This window comes from Moschus berezovskii, chromosome 11 (genome assembly GCF_049115385.1).
Source record: "Moschus berezovskii isolate FMDL1 chromosome 11, NW_MosBer_1.0, whole genome shotgun sequence".
Classification (NCBI taxonomy): domain Eukaryota; kingdom Metazoa; phylum Chordata; class Mammalia; order Artiodactyla; family Moschidae; genus Moschus; species Moschus berezovskii.
This window is the reverse complement of record NC_142470.1, coordinates 95,269,745-95,290,266: the sequence shown is the minus strand read 5'-3', so window position 1 is coordinate 95,290,266 and position 20,522 is coordinate 95,269,745. Positions and strand designations below refer to the sequence as shown.

General features: G+C 37.0%; 1 protein-coding gene across 6 annotated transcripts in view; it reads right to left on the bottom strand.

Moving 5' to 3' along the window:
• Positions 1-20,522, bottom strand: part of ZNF638 (zinc finger protein 638) — an 84,601-nt gene that overhangs the window by 28,332 nt on the left and 35,747 nt on the right. For all 6 annotated transcript variants that reach the window (XM_055400564.2, XM_088841565.1, XM_088841566.1 and 3 more), the window contains 7 exons: positions 8,524-8,582; positions 8,255-8,307; positions 3,708-3,758; positions 1,942-2,013; positions 1,146-1,232; positions 640-717; positions 55-92 (listed from right to left, as the gene is read on the bottom strand). In XM_055400564.2, the coding sequence (XP_055256539.2) occupies positions 55-92; positions 640-717; positions 1,146-1,232; positions 1,942-2,013; positions 3,708-3,758; positions 8,255-8,307; positions 8,524-8,582 (438 nt within the window). The remainder of the gene's footprint in view (positions 1-54; positions 93-639; positions 718-1,145; positions 1,233-1,941; positions 2,014-3,707; positions 3,759-8,254; positions 8,308-8,523; positions 8,583-20,522) is intronic.

Here is a 20,522-nt window from a genome sequence, read left to right as displayed (position 1 = left end):
CACTGTGTCACAATCTCCTAAGCTTAAAAAAAAGAAGTGAAATTAAAAACTGACCTTGTTGACTGGTTCATTTTCTGTGGCCTCCAAAGCAGCTTAAAATACAAAATAAAATAAGAATTCATGCAAATATATTTTATTTATCAAGATCTAACTTTACTCCACAATGGATTAAATAGTAGCTTCATGAAAATGTATATAACAGGCAAAAGACCAGAGAAATTTAAATAGGATACGGTTACAAAAATAACTTTTAAGTAATACATTCAGTTTTATTTTTTCTGAGAGCAAAATCAAGAGATAAGGTGAAGATCTGAATCACAATATTCTTATATTCACCTAGGTATAATCCTGGTATTGAAAAAAATATATATATATATAGTTGTTGCTATTGAATCACTCAGCTGTTTCCAACTCTTTGCAACCCCATGGACTGTGGCCCGCCAGGCTCCTTTGTCCGTGGGATTTCCCAGGCAAGAATACTGCAGTGGGTTGTCATTTCCAACATATTTTATATATATATAAATATATAATATGTAATATATATTTCCTACATATATATGACACAAAAACCTTAGTAAATTTTTTTAAATCTTTCATCTTTAAACATAAAAGAACAAAATAAAAATTCTATTTACCTACCTGAAATAGTTTCTTTAGCACCATTTTCAGTGGTTTTGACTTCCACGACTTCCACATTTGTCTTCATTTCAGAGCTTTCTGCAAGATCAAAGTAAAAGTTGCTCAGTCGCGTCCGACTCTGTGACCCCATGGACTATATAGTCCATGGAATTCTCCAGGTCAGAATACTGGCCTTCCCCTTCTCCAGGGGATTTTCCCAACCGAGGGATCGAACCTAGGCTTCCCGCATTGCAGGCGGATTCTTTACCAGCTGAGCCCTTATTAGTCTAGAAAAACACACTAATACAATTAAACTAATGAATATAAACAGGAACTTAAGCTAGGTTATTTTGTTATTTCAAGTCTCCATAAGCTGACCTGATTGAAGACAAAACTAATACAAATTTTCCTTTGAAACACAAAACAATCCTTTTGATTTTTAAGCAACGACTCTACAATATACCTCAAATGTATATAGATAGGATTTAATGAAACAAAACCACTCAATGATAGCAATTCAAGCTTACCTGGTACATTCGCAGATTTACTGGTATCTTTGTTTTTGACAATTCCAGCCTTTTTGACTTCCAGAGACTTCTTTCCACTAGATTTTGCTTTTAAAAGTAGAGTCAAACCATTATTATAAGGCTCTATTCAGTCATTTAGCATGTTTCATACTAATACGTCAGTAAATAAGTAGTTCAACTTCATTATAAAAGCAGCTCTTTTCCATGTATTTATTTCTAATTTTTTTCAATATCTGTTTACCAGTAAGATTAAAGAAAATATAAACTGAGATATAATTTTTGTTAAGGGTTATTAATGATCCACAAATTTGATCCTCATGTGCCAAAAGCACTCCAAAATCACACACAAAAATTCTATTTTATTATTTCCAATAAACAGATCATGTTAGCTTCAACATGTTACAATCCAGTGTTCCATTTCTTGATGGAGGATACATTCTTATAACATGGAAAGAAAATCTTTAAAGTAGAAATATTAGGGGAGTTTTATACGCTGAGAAAGATAATATGAAGTGACAACTCTAAAAACATGAGGAAAAGAAAGATTAAACAGGGGGGAAGTGTTCATAGCAGCCTAATATGATACAGCTGTCAGAAATGTTTCCAAAAATATCTGCAATGGCAAAAACTGTCAAAGACCAAAGCACCTAAAAACAAAAGTTGTATCTACTAAACTTTTCAAGATGTTATTAGATACAAATTATATAAATTTAAAACTTGCTTTTGATATTATATTTATTATATTCTTTAAAGCAGAATTATGAATAAACTTAATATAACCTTTCAACAGTCTTACCTGTTTTGATTGAAGCTTTACTACCTTTAGCAGCTACTGTTACCACAGATTTGACAGAACCCGCTGACTTCCCTAAATCACAAAAGCTCAGTCAAAACTGGTTTATTTATTAACTAGTATCAACAATACTGAAAAGACCTCACAAAGGATATAAGAGCAACAGACTATATTTTATTCAAAACATAAAATATATCATCTTTATCATCTTTAGGGACACAGATCATTTGCTAAATTAGAAATGATAATTCACCTCCCTTTCTGGGTACTTAAAAAATACCATTCAGGCAAGTTACTTAAATCAACTAAAAGCAAAATTAGTAACTATAGGATATAAAAACATTTCTATGATGGCTTTAATGGTTCCAAAAGCAGTTATATTTAGGAACTCCCAGTTCATGCTTCCTTAGCTCCCAGTCGATTAACAAGCCCTTCCAAGCGAAAGTCGCTCAGTCTTGTCTGCCTCTTTGTAACCCCATGGACTGCATAGTATTCTCTAGGAAAGAATACTGGAGTGGGTAGCCATTCCCTTCTCCAGGGGATCTTCCCAACCCAGGGATCAAACACAGGTCTCCCGCATTGCAGGCAAATTCTTTCCCAGCTGAGAATTCTTTCACCAGGGAAGCCCTTAAGAATACCTGTACCATGGTCAGGCCACATCAAGATTGTTTTGACTCATTCGTAACGGGTCCTATTTTAACAGAACTTTTTGAACTGCTCTAACACTTTGGATATATGCATATATTACTGCTGCCTATAGTCCAAAATGATGTTTATATAAAGACTGTGATCATCTGTCACTAAAAAGACTGCCAGAGAACAAGAAAAACTGAACCTTTTTATTCAGAGAGCAACAAGAGGTTTAGTTCTTAAAATCAGGATTCTCAACAGGTAGCAAGACAGTATATGAGGAAAAAGTCCAGGATCATAAGTCATTAAATCCAAGCTGAATTCCAAGTTAAATTGTGAAGTCTGGGGAAATTTACTGATTTCTGTGCACACAACTCCATTTATAAACAATGGTGGTAATCACCCTATTTAACAGGACCTTCTGTGAAAATACGATCTTGCTTTTAAAAAGTTATTAAAAGGAATAATGGCATCTACAATATTTAATCCAAATAGCTTACATATCCACTGTTCATATCCAAAGAGAGACCTTAATTTTTCCTCAAAAAGAGAAATACTAATCTTTACATTGCTATTTAACCAGTCATTTCCTAGTCATGCCAAAGTTTTGTCACACTGCAGTAACCTTAGCCCAAATGAACCCTTACGGTGTTTCTTTCACTATTCTATGCGATTACCACAAAGAAATTCACTTTACTATTTCTAGTAGAGGAAAAACAGAAAGGGGGATAAATATTAGGGCAAGGAGGAAAAAATTAAATTAGCTAATTAAATTAAATTAGTTACTTTAAAATATAATGTAGCCTACAAAAAAGGCAAAAAGAACATAATTTGCGGTAAGTTTGTTATCTGGAGTATTTTATAAAAGAAATAGACCAAAATAAGAGGAAAAGGGAAATATTTTTAATATTCATCATGAGAAATAGTTTGCCAGTTAAATTATTTTATTTTGATAATAACTGCAGGAAAAGTGCACTATTAAATATGCTTTCTCAAAACTTCTAGATGACTGTAAATTTCAAAAATTGGTATATACTCAGCAAATACCATATCACATGAAACCCAAGACTACTGACAAAACCATCTTAAACAATTTAAAGTTAACTAATATGTCTAACATCTTAATATAGAAAACATACCTGAAGATTTATTTGCTTTGGTTACAGATGTCTTGTTTTGTCCAGTTTTGGCTAAAATAATAAGAAAAATACATCAGTAACATAATACAAACAAAAAACTATCATTTACATTTAGGAAAGAGCTAACTTGGCATAAGCTTCTTATCCTCATCCATTCTCATCCAGAGAGAATGAAAACCACAATCACAGAAAACTAACCAACTGATCACACGGACCACAGCCCTGTCTAACTCAGTGAAACTATGTGCCATGCCATGGAGGGCCACCCAAGACGGACAGGTCACGGTGGAGAGTTCTGACAAAACGTGGTCCACTGGAGAAGGGAATGGCAAACCACTTCAGCATTATTGCCTTGAGAACCCCATGAACAGAATGAAAAGGCAAAAAGATAGGACACTGAAAGATGAACTCCCCAGGTCGGTAGATACCCAATATGCTACAGGAGAAGAGCGGAGCAATAGCTCCAGAAGGAATGAAAAGGCTGAGCCAAAGCAGAAACAACGCCAAGTTGTGGATGTGTCTGGTGGTAAAAGTAAAAGTCCAATGCTGAAAAGAACAATACTGCATAGGAACCTGGAATGTTAGATCCATGAATCAAGGTAAATTGGAAGTGGTCAAACAGGAGATCAGAGAAGGCAATGGCAGCCCACTCCAGTACTCTTGCCTGGGAAAGCCCATGGACGGAGGAGCCTGGTAGGCTGCAGTCCACGGGGTCACTAAGAGTCGGACACGACTGAGTGACTTTACTTTCACTTTCATGCATTGGAGAAGGAAATGGCAACCCACTCCAGTGTTCTTGCCTGGAGAATCCCAGGGACAGAGGAGCCTGGTGGGCTGCCGTCTATGGGGTCACAAAGAGTCAGACACGACTGAAGCGACTTAGCAGCAGGAGCAAAACCAGGAGATGGCAAGAGTAAACATTGACATTTTAGAAATCAGTGAACTAAAATGGACCAGAATGGGCAAATTTAATTCATATGATCACTGTATCTACTAGGTGGCAAGAATCCCTGAGAAGAAATGGAACAGCCCTCATATTCAACAAGAGGCCAAAATGCAACACTCGGGTGCAATTTCAAAAATGACAGAATGATCTCAGTTTGTTTCCAAAGAAAACCATTCAATACTGTAGCAATACAATTCATTTCCAAGGCCAGTGATTCAATATCATAATAATTCAAGTCTATGCCCCAACCACTAATGCTAAAGAAGCTGTAGTTGAATGGTTCTATGATGACCTCATAGTCAACAAAAGAGTCTGAAATGCAATCTCAAAAATGGGAGAATGATCTCTGTTCATATCCAAGGCAAACCATTGAATATCATAAGAATCCAAGTCTATACTCCAACCACTAATGCCAAAGAAGGTGAAATTAAACGGTTCTATGATGACCTGAAAGACCTTAGAGAACTAACACCATTTCATCATAGGGGACCGGAATGCAAAAATAGGAAATCAAGAGATACGTGGAGTAACAGGCAAGCTTGGCCTTAGAGTACAAAATTAAGCATGGCAAAGGCTAACGGAGTTTTGCCAAGAGAACACACCGGTCATAGCAAACACCCTCTTTCAACAACACAAGAGTCGACTCTATACATGGACATCACAAGATGGTCAATGCTGTAATCAGACTGATTATATTCTTTGCAGCCAAAGATGGAGAAGTCCTATACAGTTAGCAAAAACAAGACCGGGAGCTGACTGTGCCTCAGATCATAAACTCCGATTGCAAAATTCAGACTTAAATTGAAGAAAGTAGGGAAAACCACTAGACCATTCAGGTATGACCTAAATCAAATCCCTTGCAATTATAAAATGGAAGTGCCAAGATGATTCAAGGGATTAGATCTGACTGAGGAAGAACTATGGATGGAGGTTCGTAACATTGTTCACGAGGCAGTGATAAAACCATCCCCAAGAAAAAGAAGTGCAAAAAGGCAAAATGGTTGTCTGAGGAGGCCTTACAAATAACTGAGAAAAGAAGAGAAGCTAAAGGCAAAGTAGAAAAGGAAAGCTATAACAATCTGAATGCAGAATTCCAAAGAATAGCAAGGATAGACAAGAAAGCCTTCCCAAGTGAATGATGTAAGGAAATAGAGGAAAACAAGAGAATGCGAAAAGACTAAAGATCTCTTCAAGAAAATTAGAGATACCAAGGGAACATTTCATGCAAAGATAGGAACAATAAAGGACAGAAACGGCATGGACCTAACAGATTAATAAGAGGGGGCAAGAATACACAGAAGAACTACACAAAAAGGATCTCAATGATGTGGATAACCATGATGGTGTGATCACTCACCTAGAGCCAGGGATCCTGGAATGGGAAGTCAAGTGAGACTTAGGAAGCATCACTACAAAGCTAGTGGAGGTGCTAGAATTCCAGTTGAGCTATTTCGAATCCGAAAAGATGATGCAGTGAAAGTGCTGCACTCAATATGCCAGCAAATTTGGAAAACTCAGCAGTGGCTACAGGACTGGAAAAGGTCAGTATCATTCCAAACTCCAATCCCAAAGAAGGGCAATGCCAAAGAATGTTCAAACTACCACACAATTGCACTTATTTCACATGCTAGCAAGGTCATGCTCAAAATCCTTCAAGCTAGGCTTCAATAGTACGTGAACCAAGAACTTGCAGATCTTTAAGCTGGATTTAGAAAAGGCAAACGGACCAGGGATCAAATTGCCAATATCCCCTGGATGAAAGAAAAAGCAAGAGAATTCCAGAAAAACATCTACTTCTGCTTTATTGACTATGTTAAAGCCTTTGACTGTGTGGATCACAAAAAACTGTGGAATATTCTTCAAGAGATGGGAACACCAGACCACCATGGTATTCTGCCTGCCTCCTGTGAAACCTGCATGTAGGTCAAGAAGCTATAGTTAGAACCAGGCATGGAACAACGGACTAGTTCAAAATTTGGAAAGGAGTATGTCAAGGCTGTATATTTTCACCTGCTTATATCACTTATATGTAGAGTACATCATGCAAAATGCTGAGCTGGACAAAGCACAAGCTGGAATCAAGACTGTGGGGAGAAATATCAATAACCTCAGATATGCAGATGATACCACCCTTATGGCAGAAAGCAAAAAGGAACTAAAGAGTCTCTCGATGAAGGTGAAAGAGAAGAGTGAAAAAGCTGGCTTAAAACTCAAACAATCAAAAAATGAAGATCAAGTCACCTGGTCCCATCACTTCATGGTGAATAGGTGGGGGAAAAGTGGAAAGTGGTAAGTTTTATTTTCCTGGGCTCCAAAATGACTGCAGATGTTGACTCTAGCCATGAAATTAAAAGACGCTTGCTCCTTAGAAGAAAAGCTATGACAAACCTAGACAGCATGTTAAAAAGCAGACATTACTTTGTAGCCAACAAAGGTCTGTATAGTCAAAGCTATGGTTTTTCCAGTAATCATGTATGGATATGTGAATTGGACCATAAAAATGGCTGAGTGCCAAAGAATTGACGCTTTTGAATTATGGTGTTGGAGAAAATTCTTGAGAGTCCCTTAGACTGGAAGCAGATCAAAGATATGATGTGAAGAACTGACTCACTGGAAAAGACCCTGATGCTGGGAAAGAATGAAGGCAGGAGGAGAAGGGGGCAACAGAGGATAAGATGGTTGGATGCCATCACCAACTCAATGGACATGAGTTTGAGCAGGATCCAGGAGCTGGTGATGGACAGGGAAACCTGTCCTATTGCAGTCCATGGGGTCACAAAGAGTCAGACATGACTGAGTGATTGGACTGAACTGAACTGCCTAAGGGTCATGAAACGTATCACAAAGAAGCATTTTCTAAGACAGGCCTTAAAGAATAAATTGGAATTTGCCCCACCTTAAGCCTCCACAAGAGTTTTAATTGGCTTTGTATTTTCATACCTTGCATAAGGCCTGGTACCTACTAAGTAGGTACTTCAGAAGTGCTTACTGCTGCTGCTAAGTCGCTTTAGTCGTGTCCGACTCTGTGCGATCCCATAGACAACAGCCCACCAGGCTCCTCTATCCCTGGGATTCTCCAAGCAAGAATACTGGAGTAGGTTGTCATTTCCTTCTCCAATGCATGCACGCATGTTAAGTTGCTTCAGTTGTGTCCGACTCTGTGCGACCCCATGGACAACAGCCCACCAGGCTCCTTTACCACGGTATCTCTAGGCAAGAATACTGGAGCAGGTTGTTACTAAGTAAAAGTTAACTGGAATTTAGACAAGGACTCCACGTGAATGGACAGTATAAAGACCTGTGAAATGAAATAGGAAAGAACAGATGGAAAATAAACTGCTCTGAGTAAATGAAACATAATACACACCTGTGTGACAAGAGACTGAAAAAGTAATCTGGGGGAAAGGGTAAGGGGTCATTTATGCAAGGCTGAAGAATATGGGCTTTCTCCGGTGGATCACTAGCTTAGAATAGGGGCCAATATGGATCCCTTCTACTAAAGCACAATGAATACCATTTTCCTAGCATCATCTTGCAAGAAGTTTCCAGTAAACTGACAAAATATACTCATACTGGAGGAGTATTAAAATTAACAACTTACTAGCAGAAGCTGCAGTTACAGTTTCAATAGCTGTGGAAGCATCTGTATCTTTTCTATTAAAAGAAGAAAAAAATTAGCAAAGAAATTCTAACACCAAAATCTTCTAAAGATGCAAAGCATAAATCTAAAAAAGTAAAATAATTCAATCAGAATGATGTCCCATTTGAGTCAGGGAGATAAAATATATTAAAAATATAGTTGTCAAAACTTTTAAAATTTAATTCATATGCATATTTGTTCTCATGCAGAAAAATCACAGAATTACTTACTTTAAAGTAGATGCAGATGTTTTCTTTGAATCTGACATCTTCTTCTTCACCTCTTTGTTCTATGAAAGAAAAATATTTTGAAAAAACTTAAGCCTCTTCTCAAATTATAAAAGGGAATATACAAAATACAGAAAAGCATAAGAAATTTACACACATGTACAACCACAAATAAAAATCTTACCCTAAAGTAAAAATGCTATTTACCTTTTCTATTTATAGACAGAAATAAAATATTTTCAACTTGTGATTATACAGTATAATTTTACATCTTGTCTTTTATCACTTATTGACATTTTCTTATCACTATCTTTCAAAGACATGTCTAATAGTGCCATACCATTTCTGATATCCAATTACTATCACTCTGGTCCAACCTATCACAATCTTTTGCTTTAATTACTATAATAGACTCATAATGGTCTCTGCTTCTGTCTTTACTTTTCAACCACCCACACTCCATTTTTAACATAGAACCAGATTGATAACTGCCACTCCTAAAGTCAAAACCTTTCATGACACTCAGAAAAAAAGCTAATACTTAAGTTTACACTACTCATTTCACCCACTCTCTACCACAAAATCATCACATATCTCTTTACAGCCATCTCTACTTTCAATCCCAAGCACCCTTTAAACTCCCAAAACAAAACAAACTATACAGGCATGGACTTGAGAAGTCTTCTGCAGTTGCTGTTTGGAATGCTCCCAGTTCAAGGAACAATTTACACCTTCATCTCCTTTTCACATTTTTAATGAGACCTTCCATAACTACCTTACCGAAAGGTATATTGCTCTTTAAGCTTGGCAATTAGTGAACAACCAATAAATATGTGTTAAAATGATTTGAACTTATAATTGGTGTCATTTTATTTTATGTTTTCTGTTCTTAGGAGGCATCCTTGCCATTTCCTTTTGTGCCATACAGAATTTTATCCAAACATCTCCTTTACCCCCAGTGGTTTAGAAGATACTCATCCTCCTACTTATGTTCTACTAATGGGTATCATCAATTTCAAAAGAAATATGAAACTATTGATTTCTTCTTATAAATTTAAAAGCCCTTACACCTTGGCTTACATGCTAATTTTTGATGACATTATTTTAGGACAAAGTTATTGTTTTTAATTTTTTTTAACAGTTTATACTATTTTATAAAGATAACAACTATTTGTATCTTCCCAGGTGGCTCAGTGATTAAAAAAAAAAAATCTGCCTACCAATTCAGGAGATCCAAAAGACTCAGGTTTGATCCCTGGACTGGAAAGATCCCCTGGAGGAAGAAATGGCAACCCACTTCAGTATTCTTGCCTGGGAAATACCACAGACAGAGGAACCAGGTGGGCTACAGTCCATGGGGTAGCAAAGAGTCAGAAATGACTGAGCATACATGTACTCTATTTTTATTACTCGCTGTTGTTTAGTCACTAAACCGTGTCCAACTCTTGCAATCCATGGACTACAGCCCACCCAGCTCTTCTGTCCATGGCATTTCCCAGGCAAGAATACTGGAGTGAGTTGCCATTTCCTTCTCTGGGGGATCTTTCTGACCCAGGGATCAAACCTGCATCTTCTGCACTCGCAGATGGATTCTTTACCACTGAGTCACCAGGGAAGCCTGGTGCAATCATCGTTTTATATCATAACTTCTCCATTTCTTAAGTTCTTCATTTTGATTATTATATTTTAGGAAATATATATAGATGAAAGGTTCTTTGAGCCCATACATGTCTGAGAATACTGTCCTAGCATACAACTTGATTATGTGACTTGAAATCCACGCAATAAATTACAATTAATCGATCTTTTTTTCACTCAACCTTGAGAATGAGTTGCTTGGCTATCTAAGTCTGGTCTATCTCTTTTTACATTTATACAGTTTCTGCCTGGATCACTAGGGCTTTCACCTTTATAACTATGAAACTTAACATCTTCACCAGTTTTTAAGTGATATCTTCTTTCTGGAATCCTAGTTATATGCAGACTGGGTCTCTTAGATGTATCCACCATTACTTTCCTCTTCATTATTTCAGACTTTTTAACCCTCACCAGTAGACTGTTAAGTCCGAAGAAGGATGGAAGCACATCTGCCTTGTTCATTAATGCATCTTCTGCATGTACCACAAAGGCTGACATACAAAAGATGTTAAGAAATAGTTCTTTCCTTAAATATTTATTTATTGGGTTGTGCTGGTTCTTAGTTGCAACACACAAACTTTTAGTTGTCGCATGTGGGATCTAGTTCCCTGATCAGGGATCGAACCCACACCCCACTGCGTTGGAAGCATAGAGTCTTAGAGACTGGACCACCAGGGAAGTCCCAAGAAATAATTTTTGAATTAAAATGAAATTAAACTCTCTTCCGAACTGATTGTATATCCTGTTTTATCTGTTATTAGATTTTCCATAATGCTCAAACCACTGTGCACTGCTTCCTGGCACTGTTCTTGTTCTCCATGCAGTCTTCTTAAATCTAAGCTGACTGCTTGCTCTACGTTTTAGATGTAATGTCACCATGAATCTTGCTGAAACCAGTAAATCTGAGTTTTTTAAGCCTTGTTTTTCTGTTTTGTTTTCTTAAAGAGCCACAGCACTGTTTTATAGTGCAAAGGTCCTTCCGTCTGTTGAAAACTTTGATTATATTTTTTTCTGTATCAAGAGCTCCTGCTTCCTTAAGGAAAATTTTGAGTACCAACATGTGCCCATTTTTCTGGAAAAGAAGAATGCTTGCTTTCAGTAGACTGGTTAAGAATCACTGTTAAAGACTCATGTCTATGCTGGCTTGTAATTAAACACAAGGTTATTTGTCAGACAAGGTTTGTCACCAGAACTGTGCATAACCATACTTTAATCCTTCAGGTGTAATACAGGGATGTAGGAAATTTTTACCTTTTCTCTAACGTTTTATTCCTGATTCCAAGAAATAGCAAAATGAAGAGAATATTCATAGAATCACAGAGTCCAAGGCAGTCCTAACATGAAACATCAAATGTAGGCAGAATGGTTTTGTCATGGTTTTAACTATTCATGCCAAAATTAAGGTGCAGATCAAGAAAGCTATAGGCTGACCTTTTTCCTATAGGAAACTTAGGAGTTTCCAGTCTATTTTGTGCTTGCTCTGACAAGAAAACTTAATGTCTTCCCCTATGGTAACAGGCCAAAAGATTGCCCCATAAACTTCTAACCTTGAAGAAGCCATAACCAGAGTTCTGTTGGGGGTTCCCTCTGGTCAATCACAAGAGAGAAGTCATAAGTAAACCTTTGAAGGCTTTAACTCAGCACCATTCAAACCATATTTAACTGAAGAACATCAATGTTTGTGACAGGTAGATGGCATGTCTTCTAGTTTTCAGTGCTGATACTTAAGCCATTCATTACTATGAAAATCAAAATAGTAAATGCCTGAACTATTCAACTTACACTGCTGCCTTACCAACCTTATAAAGAAATCATCTAAGAGAATTATTTTAATCTGTTTGAAATACTCTAACACCCTAAATGGATCATTGCTCAGCCATTTTCCCAGATTAAACATTTTAGAATTAAAGAATATTGATCTCACATTTAAAACTTTTTCTCTTCTTTCCTTTAATCAATATGCTAAGCTTTCTTTGCCTTCAGAGTCATTTGCCCAACTAATTCATTCTTCAGATCACTTCCTGATGAATGTTTCAAATCCATCAATTTCACTGTCAGAGCCCAGCTAAAAACTCTGAATAACATTTAACTGTCTCAGAATAAAGTTTAAATTATTAAATTATGCATTCAATTCTTGCTTCCCTTATTCTTCTCTGCAATAGAGGAGGATATGTGTCACAGTTCTGATAAATCGAATGTAGGTGGAAGTTGCTGGGGAACTCGTCCTTCTTGGGGCTGTGTGCTGGGGGAGAGGGACACTAAAATTTCATTGTGCTCCTGACACATTCCTTTCTTTCTGTTTGAAAGACTGAAATAATGTCAGAAGGTACAACAACCATCTTACAAAAAGGATGAAAAAGTACATGCTAATGACAGTGAATTAGAAAAATCAAAAGGCTGGGTTCCTGAAGATATTTTAGAGCTGTTGTATCAGCCACGGATCACCCACCAGCCGATTTCCTGTTATAAGATAAATAAACCTCTTATTTGTTTAATAAACCACTGGAGAAGTTTTCTGTTAACTGAAAATTAAAGAAATTCTAAATTGCTAACGACAATGGTCACCATGTAATCATTATTCAAATTAGGACAATGGGACAGTGAGATGGGCATGTATGTACCTAGTATCAGTAAACCAGAATGATGGGTTACTCCAATAATAATTAACCAGAAAACATAAAAAATAAAACTCTTTTCTTTAATAGCAATTTAAATAATATTTATGACATATACAAATAAATAAAAATTAACACGTCTTCCAAAATGCATGTTATGGAAACATTACAAAAGAATGTTATGGAAAAAAAATGTAAAAACTCGCTGAGGGACACAAAATGAAATCTAAATAAATGAAGAAATAAAAACCTGTTTTTGGACAGAAAGATTGAGTACTGTAAATACATCAATACAAATTCAGTAGAGTACCCATTAAATGCCCATTAAGGTTTTTTAGAGAACAAACATTCTAAATCTAATATGTAGGAGTAAATGTTTAAGCAAAAAAGGAGAAAACAAAAACGATTCTATTAGAAAAATGGCAAGTATTATAAAGCTATAGTTAGAAAAATTTAAACCACACAGTATTCATATAAACAGACTGAAACAGATCTATGTGTACAGGGTAATTTATACACAAGACAGCTTTACAAATCAATGAGGAAAGATAAATCAGGCATAAATAGTGTTGGGTTAATTGGTTACCCATTTTGCAAACAGTCATATCATTCACACACTGTATCACAAATAACAGATTAAAAAAATAATGGAAACATATCTTTCTGGCACTGGTATAAAGGTCTTCTAAAATAAAAGAAAAAAGCCATTAAGAGCAAAAAAGCAGTAAACTGGAGTACACCAAAATTAAAAAAACTACGTATTATATAAGCAACAGATTAAAAGAAAATACTTCTCATGTATAATAATACAAAATTAGTATCTTAGTATAATGAACACCTTCAGATGGACGTTTTTTAAAAGGCAAATAACCCAACAGAAAAATGTGAGGAATAGAATGCAGCGCCCTCCTCCCACAGACACATCAAAAGTACATCTACATGTAGACCAACTTTCAAAGAACATCTACTGAACAATACCAGAAGACAGACTTCCAAAGGAGCATGAAAATCTCCGCATAACTGGGCAGGGCAAAAGAAAAGAGAAAATAAAGACAGGAATCAGGACAGGACCTGTGCCTCTGGGAGGGAGCTGTGAAAGAGGAAAAGGTTTCTGCACACTGGGAAGTCCCCTTACTGATGAGATCAGCTGGAACAGAGAGGGAGGAAGGGAGCCTCAGAGGAGAGCTCAGCAACAGATGTGCAGAGGACAAAGCCAAGAGAGACCTGAACAGACTGTTGGTGCTGGCCAGCTCCACACAGCCTAAGATGCTTGTCTATTCAACCACTAGGGCAGGTGGAGCTTGTGTACTGAGGCCTGGGCTTTGGAGGTCAGGCCCAAAGGACAGGACTGGAGTTGGCTGTGTGAAGACAGTCTGAAGGGGCTACGAGGTGGTACGCCACAACTGATGGAGTCCAAGAAGAAGCCTGGGTCCTTCAGAGAGACAAGGGACCACCATTAGGGGGCGTGAGGAGAGGGGTGTCACAGACGCTTCTTTCTCCATATGCTCATAGGCGGCCCACCCAAATTCCAGGGGTGGGTGAAAGTCGTGGCTGCCATCTCAGATTCCAGAGGTAGGCACAGACTGCTGCCACTGCTGTTGCCGAGAGTTCTACAAACAGATGCAGGTCAATGCCCCCACCTTTCTGGGAACTTGCATGGCCTGCCACTGCCCCGAGTCTGCCATCAGGGTCAACTTCCCTGGGAGCATGTGAGGCCTGCTACTGCTGCCAAGGGTTTCATGACTCGATGCCAACCACCGCCCCCACCTCTCTGGGGGTTTGCAAAATAACACTGTCACTGCAGAGGAACACAACTGCAGCCCCCACCTTCCTGGGAACCTGCATGAGTCGATTATCTGTGCACTTGCATACCCCTTATCAAGGTGGTAACAACCAGCACATGCTGATGAAAGAGACAGCAAGCATCCAAATCAAAAACAGCCTTCACACCAAAAAAATATTAAAACCCACACAAGCTATACAGGGATGTTCCTGCTTATAAATAGCCCTCTAAAACTACACGAGACAGCTGTTTCTCCTAAACTCTCGAACTAAGAGAAATACAAGGACAATGAGAAGCAGAGAAACTACTCTCAGTTAAAATATCAAGAATATTTCCCTGAAGGAACAATGAAACAAAACTCTTCAGTCTAATAGACACTGAGTTGAAAAAGGAGGTAATGAAAATACTGAAGGAATTAAGAAAGGCTATCAAGAGAAATACAGATTATTATAAAAAAAAAAAAAAAGAACTAGAAACTGTGAAAAGGAGCTAAGTAAAATCTAAAAACTCATTTGCCAAGATGAAAGCTTAGCTCAAGGTAGTAAATAGCAAAATGAATAATGCAGAAGAATAAGTGACCTAGAAGACAAACTAATGGAAATTACCCAATCAAAAGAGCAGACAGAAAGCCAAATGAAAAACATATACATATATACGTAAGAGACCTATGGGATAATATAAAGCAGGCCAGTCTATGTAGAGATGAAGAAAAAGAAAGAAAAAAGGGGATTGAAAATGTATTTAAAGAAATTATGGCTGAAAATTTCCAAAACCTAAAGAAGGAAACATATCCAGATACAGGAGGCACAGAAAGTCCCAAACAAGATGAACCCAAATAGACCTACTCCAAGACATATTAAAAATGGTAAAAGTTAAAGAGAGAATTCTAAAGGCAGCAAAATAAAAACGGAGTTCATTACTAGGGAACCTCCATAAGGCAATCAGTTGATTTTGATACAGAAATACTGCAGGCCAGAAGGGAGTGGCAGAATAAAAGTAAATGATCAAATCACAAAAAGTAAAAGAAAGGAAGAAGCAAAGAATCAATTAGAAAATACAGTCTGGTGTGGCAATATGTAAATCAACTACACTTCAACATTTTAATGAAAAATGTAAATCAACTATATTTCAATATTTTTAAAGGAAGAAAAAAAGAAATAGCAATAAATACACGAATCAATAATTACCTTAAATGTCAATACTCCAATCCAAAGACATAGAGTGGGACTTCCCTAGTGGTGCACTGGATAAGAATCTGCCTGCCAATGAAGTAGACACAATTTCGATCTCTGGTGCTGGAAGACTGCACGTGCCACGGAGCAAGTAAGCCTGGCCCCACAACTAATGGGTCTGTATGCTGCAACTACTGAACCCGCACCCATAAAGCCTGTGCTCAGCAACAAAAGAAGATACCGCAGTGAGAAGCCCACACACAACAAAGACCCAGCACAGCCAAAAATTAATTAATTTTTTAAATGAAGAGGGGATATATACTATCATATGTAAAGTTTTTAAAAAATGAAAGAGTGACAGACTGGATTAAAAAATAAAAACCTACAATATTCTGCCTACAAGAGATCCACCTTAGGGCAAAGGTCACATACAGATTGAAAGTGAGGGCATGGAAAAAGATACCTCATGCAAAAATAAAGAAAGTGGGACTTGCAATACTCATATCAGATAAAACAGACTTTAAAGCGAAGGCTACAAAGATAAAGGACACTATATAATGATAAAAGGATCCATACAAGAGAAAGATTTTACACTCATCAACAAATAAGCACATAATTTAAGAGCATCCAAATACATAAATAACTAACAGGTATGAAGGGAGAAATCAGCAGGAAGACAATAATAGTAGGAGACTAACACCCCACTCACATCAGTGGAGAGATTTTCCAGACAGAGAATCAATAAGGCAACGGAGGTCCCAAATGTTACAACAGAAAGTCTTAACAGATATTTTCAGGACACTGCATCCAACAAAATCCCACAGAATATACGTATTTTTCAAGTGCACACACATTTTCTAGGATTGACCACATGTCCTGAGGCACAAAACTAACCTAAACAAATTTATGGGTTCAGAAATTATTTCAAGCATTTTCTCTGATCACAATGGCATGAAACTAGAAACCAACCAAAACAAACAAACAAAAAAAAAATGATTACATGGAGACTGAACAACATGCTACTAAAAAAAAAAAATGTTCAAGAAGGAATTAAAAAGTACCTTGAGACAAACAATAACACAACCATACAAAATCTATGCAATCCAGCAAAAGCAGTTCTTAGAGAGCATTTCATAGTGATACAGGTCTTCATCAAAAACAAGAAAAATATCCCAAGTAAAAAGCCTAATCTACTACACAAAAGAATTTTTAAAAGAATAAACAACCTAAAGTCAGAAGAAGGAAGGAAATAAAGATGGGGGCGGGGGAGAAAAAATGGAGATTAAGAAAACAATAGGGGAAAAAAAAGCCAACAAAATCAAGAGCTGGTTCTTTGAAAGGGTAAACAAAACTGAACTTCCAATACAAAAAGCCCAGGACTGGAGGGCACCATAGACAAATTCTCTCAAAGACGAATATAAAAGACTGAAGAAGACAGAACACTTTCAAAGACATTCTATAAAGGCACCATCACTCGAATACCAAAACCAGAGGAAGAAACCACCAAAAAAGAAAATTACAGGTCAATATCGTTGATGCATATATAACACGACCAAGTGGGATTCACCCCAGGTTCACAAGTATGGTTCAACATACACAAATCAACATAACACATCACAGTAGCAAGTCAAAAACCATATGATCATCTCAATAGATGCAGAAAAAGCATTTGATAAGATTCAATATCCATTCAAGATAACAACTATCACATAACAAATAAAAAGGATCCAAACTGGAAGAAAGGAGGTACAATTGTTACTATATGCAGGTGACATGGTACATATATAGAAATCCCTAAGAACTATACACAAAAACGAACAGATCTAATAAATGAATTCAGCAAAGTAGTAGGATACAAGATTTACATTCAGAAATTGGTTGCATTCCTTCACAGTAGAGAATGTCCTTTAAAATCTCACCAAAAGATATATGGCAGAAACAAACACAATACTGTAAAGCAATTATCCTCCAATTAAAAATAAATAAATTGAAAAAAAAAAAAAAACTTCCATGAGAATAAAAAGTCTCACCAAAAAATTTAAAAACCTAGGCATAAACTTGATCAAGGAGGTGAAAAATTACATGCTGAGAGTTATAAAATATTAATAAAAGAAGATTCAAAGAAACTGAAAAATACCCCATGCTCTTGAATTGAAAGAACATTCTTAAAATGGCAATACTATCCAGAGCGATCTACAGATTTAAAGTGATCCCTATCAAATTACCCCCTCATGACATTTTTTCACAGAAGTAAAATAATCCAAAAATTTATGTGGAACCATAGACCCACAATTGTCAGAGCAATTTTCGGGGAGGGGGGGAGAAAAGCAGGAAGCATAACTCTCCCAGACAATACTACAAAGCTACAGTAAACAAAACAGTTTGCACCCAGTACAAAAACAGACATGCAAATGAATGGAATAGTATAGAGAGCCCAGCAATAAACCTATACATCTACGGTCAATTAATCTTCAATGAAGGAAGCAAGAATAAATAATGGGAAAATGACAGTCTCTTCAGCAAGTGGTGCTGGGAAAGTTGGACAGCTGCATGTAAATAAATGAAGTTAGAACATACCCTTTCACAACACACAGAAATGAACTCAAAATGGCTTAAAGACTTAAAACATATTTTGGCATTTTTGTAAGAAAGTGAGTTCATATCCTTCTGCTCTGCCACCTTCAGTGCCTAGTTTTATTTGTTGAACACCATAAACCTCCTAAAAGAGAGCATAGCAAAAACATCTGATACAAATGGTACCATCGTTTTTCTTAGCTTAATCTCCTAAGGCAATAGATATAAAAACAAAAGAAACACAAATTGGAGCTAATAAAACTTACAAGCTTTTGCACAGCGAAGAAAACTATAAGAAAAACCCAACAACAACAAAATATGAAGACAAACCCAACAACAACAAAATATGAAGTGGGAGAAAATTTTTATAAATGATTGGACCAACAAGTGCTTAACTCCGAAATATACAAACAGCTTATATAATTCAAGAACAAAAAAACAAACAATGCAATCAAAAAATAGGCAAAAAAAATCTCAATAGTTAATTCTCCACCTCAAATATATATTTTTCCAAAGATATACAGTCAGTAAGCACATGAAAAGAAGCTCAACCTCACTAATTATTAGAGAAATGCAAATCAAAACTACAATGAGGTACAATCTCATAGCAGTCAGAATGATCATCATTAAAAAGTCTATCAATAACAAATGCTGGAGAGGATGTGGAGAAAAGAAACCTCCCGCACTGCTGATGGGAATGTAAGCTGGTACAGCTGCATGGAAAACAAAAAGAAGGTTCCTCAGAAAACTAAAAATAGAATTACCATATAATCCAGCAATCCTGGGAATATATCCAGGCAAAACTGTAATTCAAAAAGACACGTGAACCACTATGCTCATAGTAGCTCTATTCACAAGAACTAAGACACCAAACAACCTAAATTTCCATTAACAGATAAATGGACAAAGATATGGTATGTATACAATGGAATACTACTCAGTCATAAAAAATTAAATAATGCCAAGTGCAGCAATGTGGATGCAACTATAGACATTATCACACTAAGTGAAGTTAAGTCAGAAACAGAAAAACAATTATCACATGATATCACATGGGTGGAATCTAAAATATGGTACAAATGAACCTATCTGTAAAATGAAAAGACTTTTAGACATAGAGAACAGAATTGGGGCTGACAAGGTGGAGGGGGGAGGGAGAGGGATGGCCTGGGAGTATGGGGTTGGTAGATGCAAATTATCACATTCAGAATGGATAAACAATAAGGTCCTAATGTACATCACTGAGAACTATATAAAATATCTTGTGATAAACCATAATGGAAAAGAATAAAAAAGAGAATACATGTCTATAACTGAGTCACTCTTCCAACAACACAAGAGAAAACTACACATGGACATCACCAGATGGTCAACACTGAAATCAGATTGATTACATTCTTTGCAGCCAAAGATGAAGAAGCTCTATAAACAGTAAGAAAAACAAGACCAGGAGCTGACTATGGCTCAGATCATCAACTCCTTATTGCCAAATGCAGATTTAAATTGAAGAAAGTAAGGAAAATCACTAGACCATTCAGGTATGACCTAAATCAAATCCCTTACAATTATACAGCAGAAGTGAGAAATAGATTCAAGGGATTAGATCTGATAGACAGCGTGCCTGAAGAACTATGGATGGTAGTTCAGGACACTGTACAGGAGGCAGGGATCAAGACCACCCCCAAGAAAAAGGAATACAAAAAGGCAAAACGGTTGTCTGAGGAGGCCTTATAAATAGCTGAGAAAAGAAGAGAAGCTAAAGGCAAAGGAGAAAAGGAAAGATATACCCATTTGAATGCAGAGTTCCAAAGAATAGCAAGGAGAGATAAGAAAGCCGTCCTCAGCGATCAATGTAAAGAAATAGAGGAAAACAACAGAATAGGAAAGACTAGAGATCTCTTCACGGAGAAGGCAATGGCAAGCCACTCCAGTACTATTGCCTAGAAAATCTCATGGATGGAGGAGCCTGGTAGGCTGCAGTCCGTGGGGTCGCTAAGGGTCGGACACGACTGAGCGACTTCACTTTCACTTTTCACTTTCCACTTTCACACATTGGAGAAGGAAATGGCAACCCACTCCAGTGTTCTTGCCTGGAGAATCCCAGGGACGGGGGAGCCTGGTGGGCTTCCGTCTATGGGGTCACACAGAGTCGGACACGACTGAAGTGACTTAGCAGCAGTAGCAGCAGCAGAGATCTCTTCAAGATAATTAGAGATACCA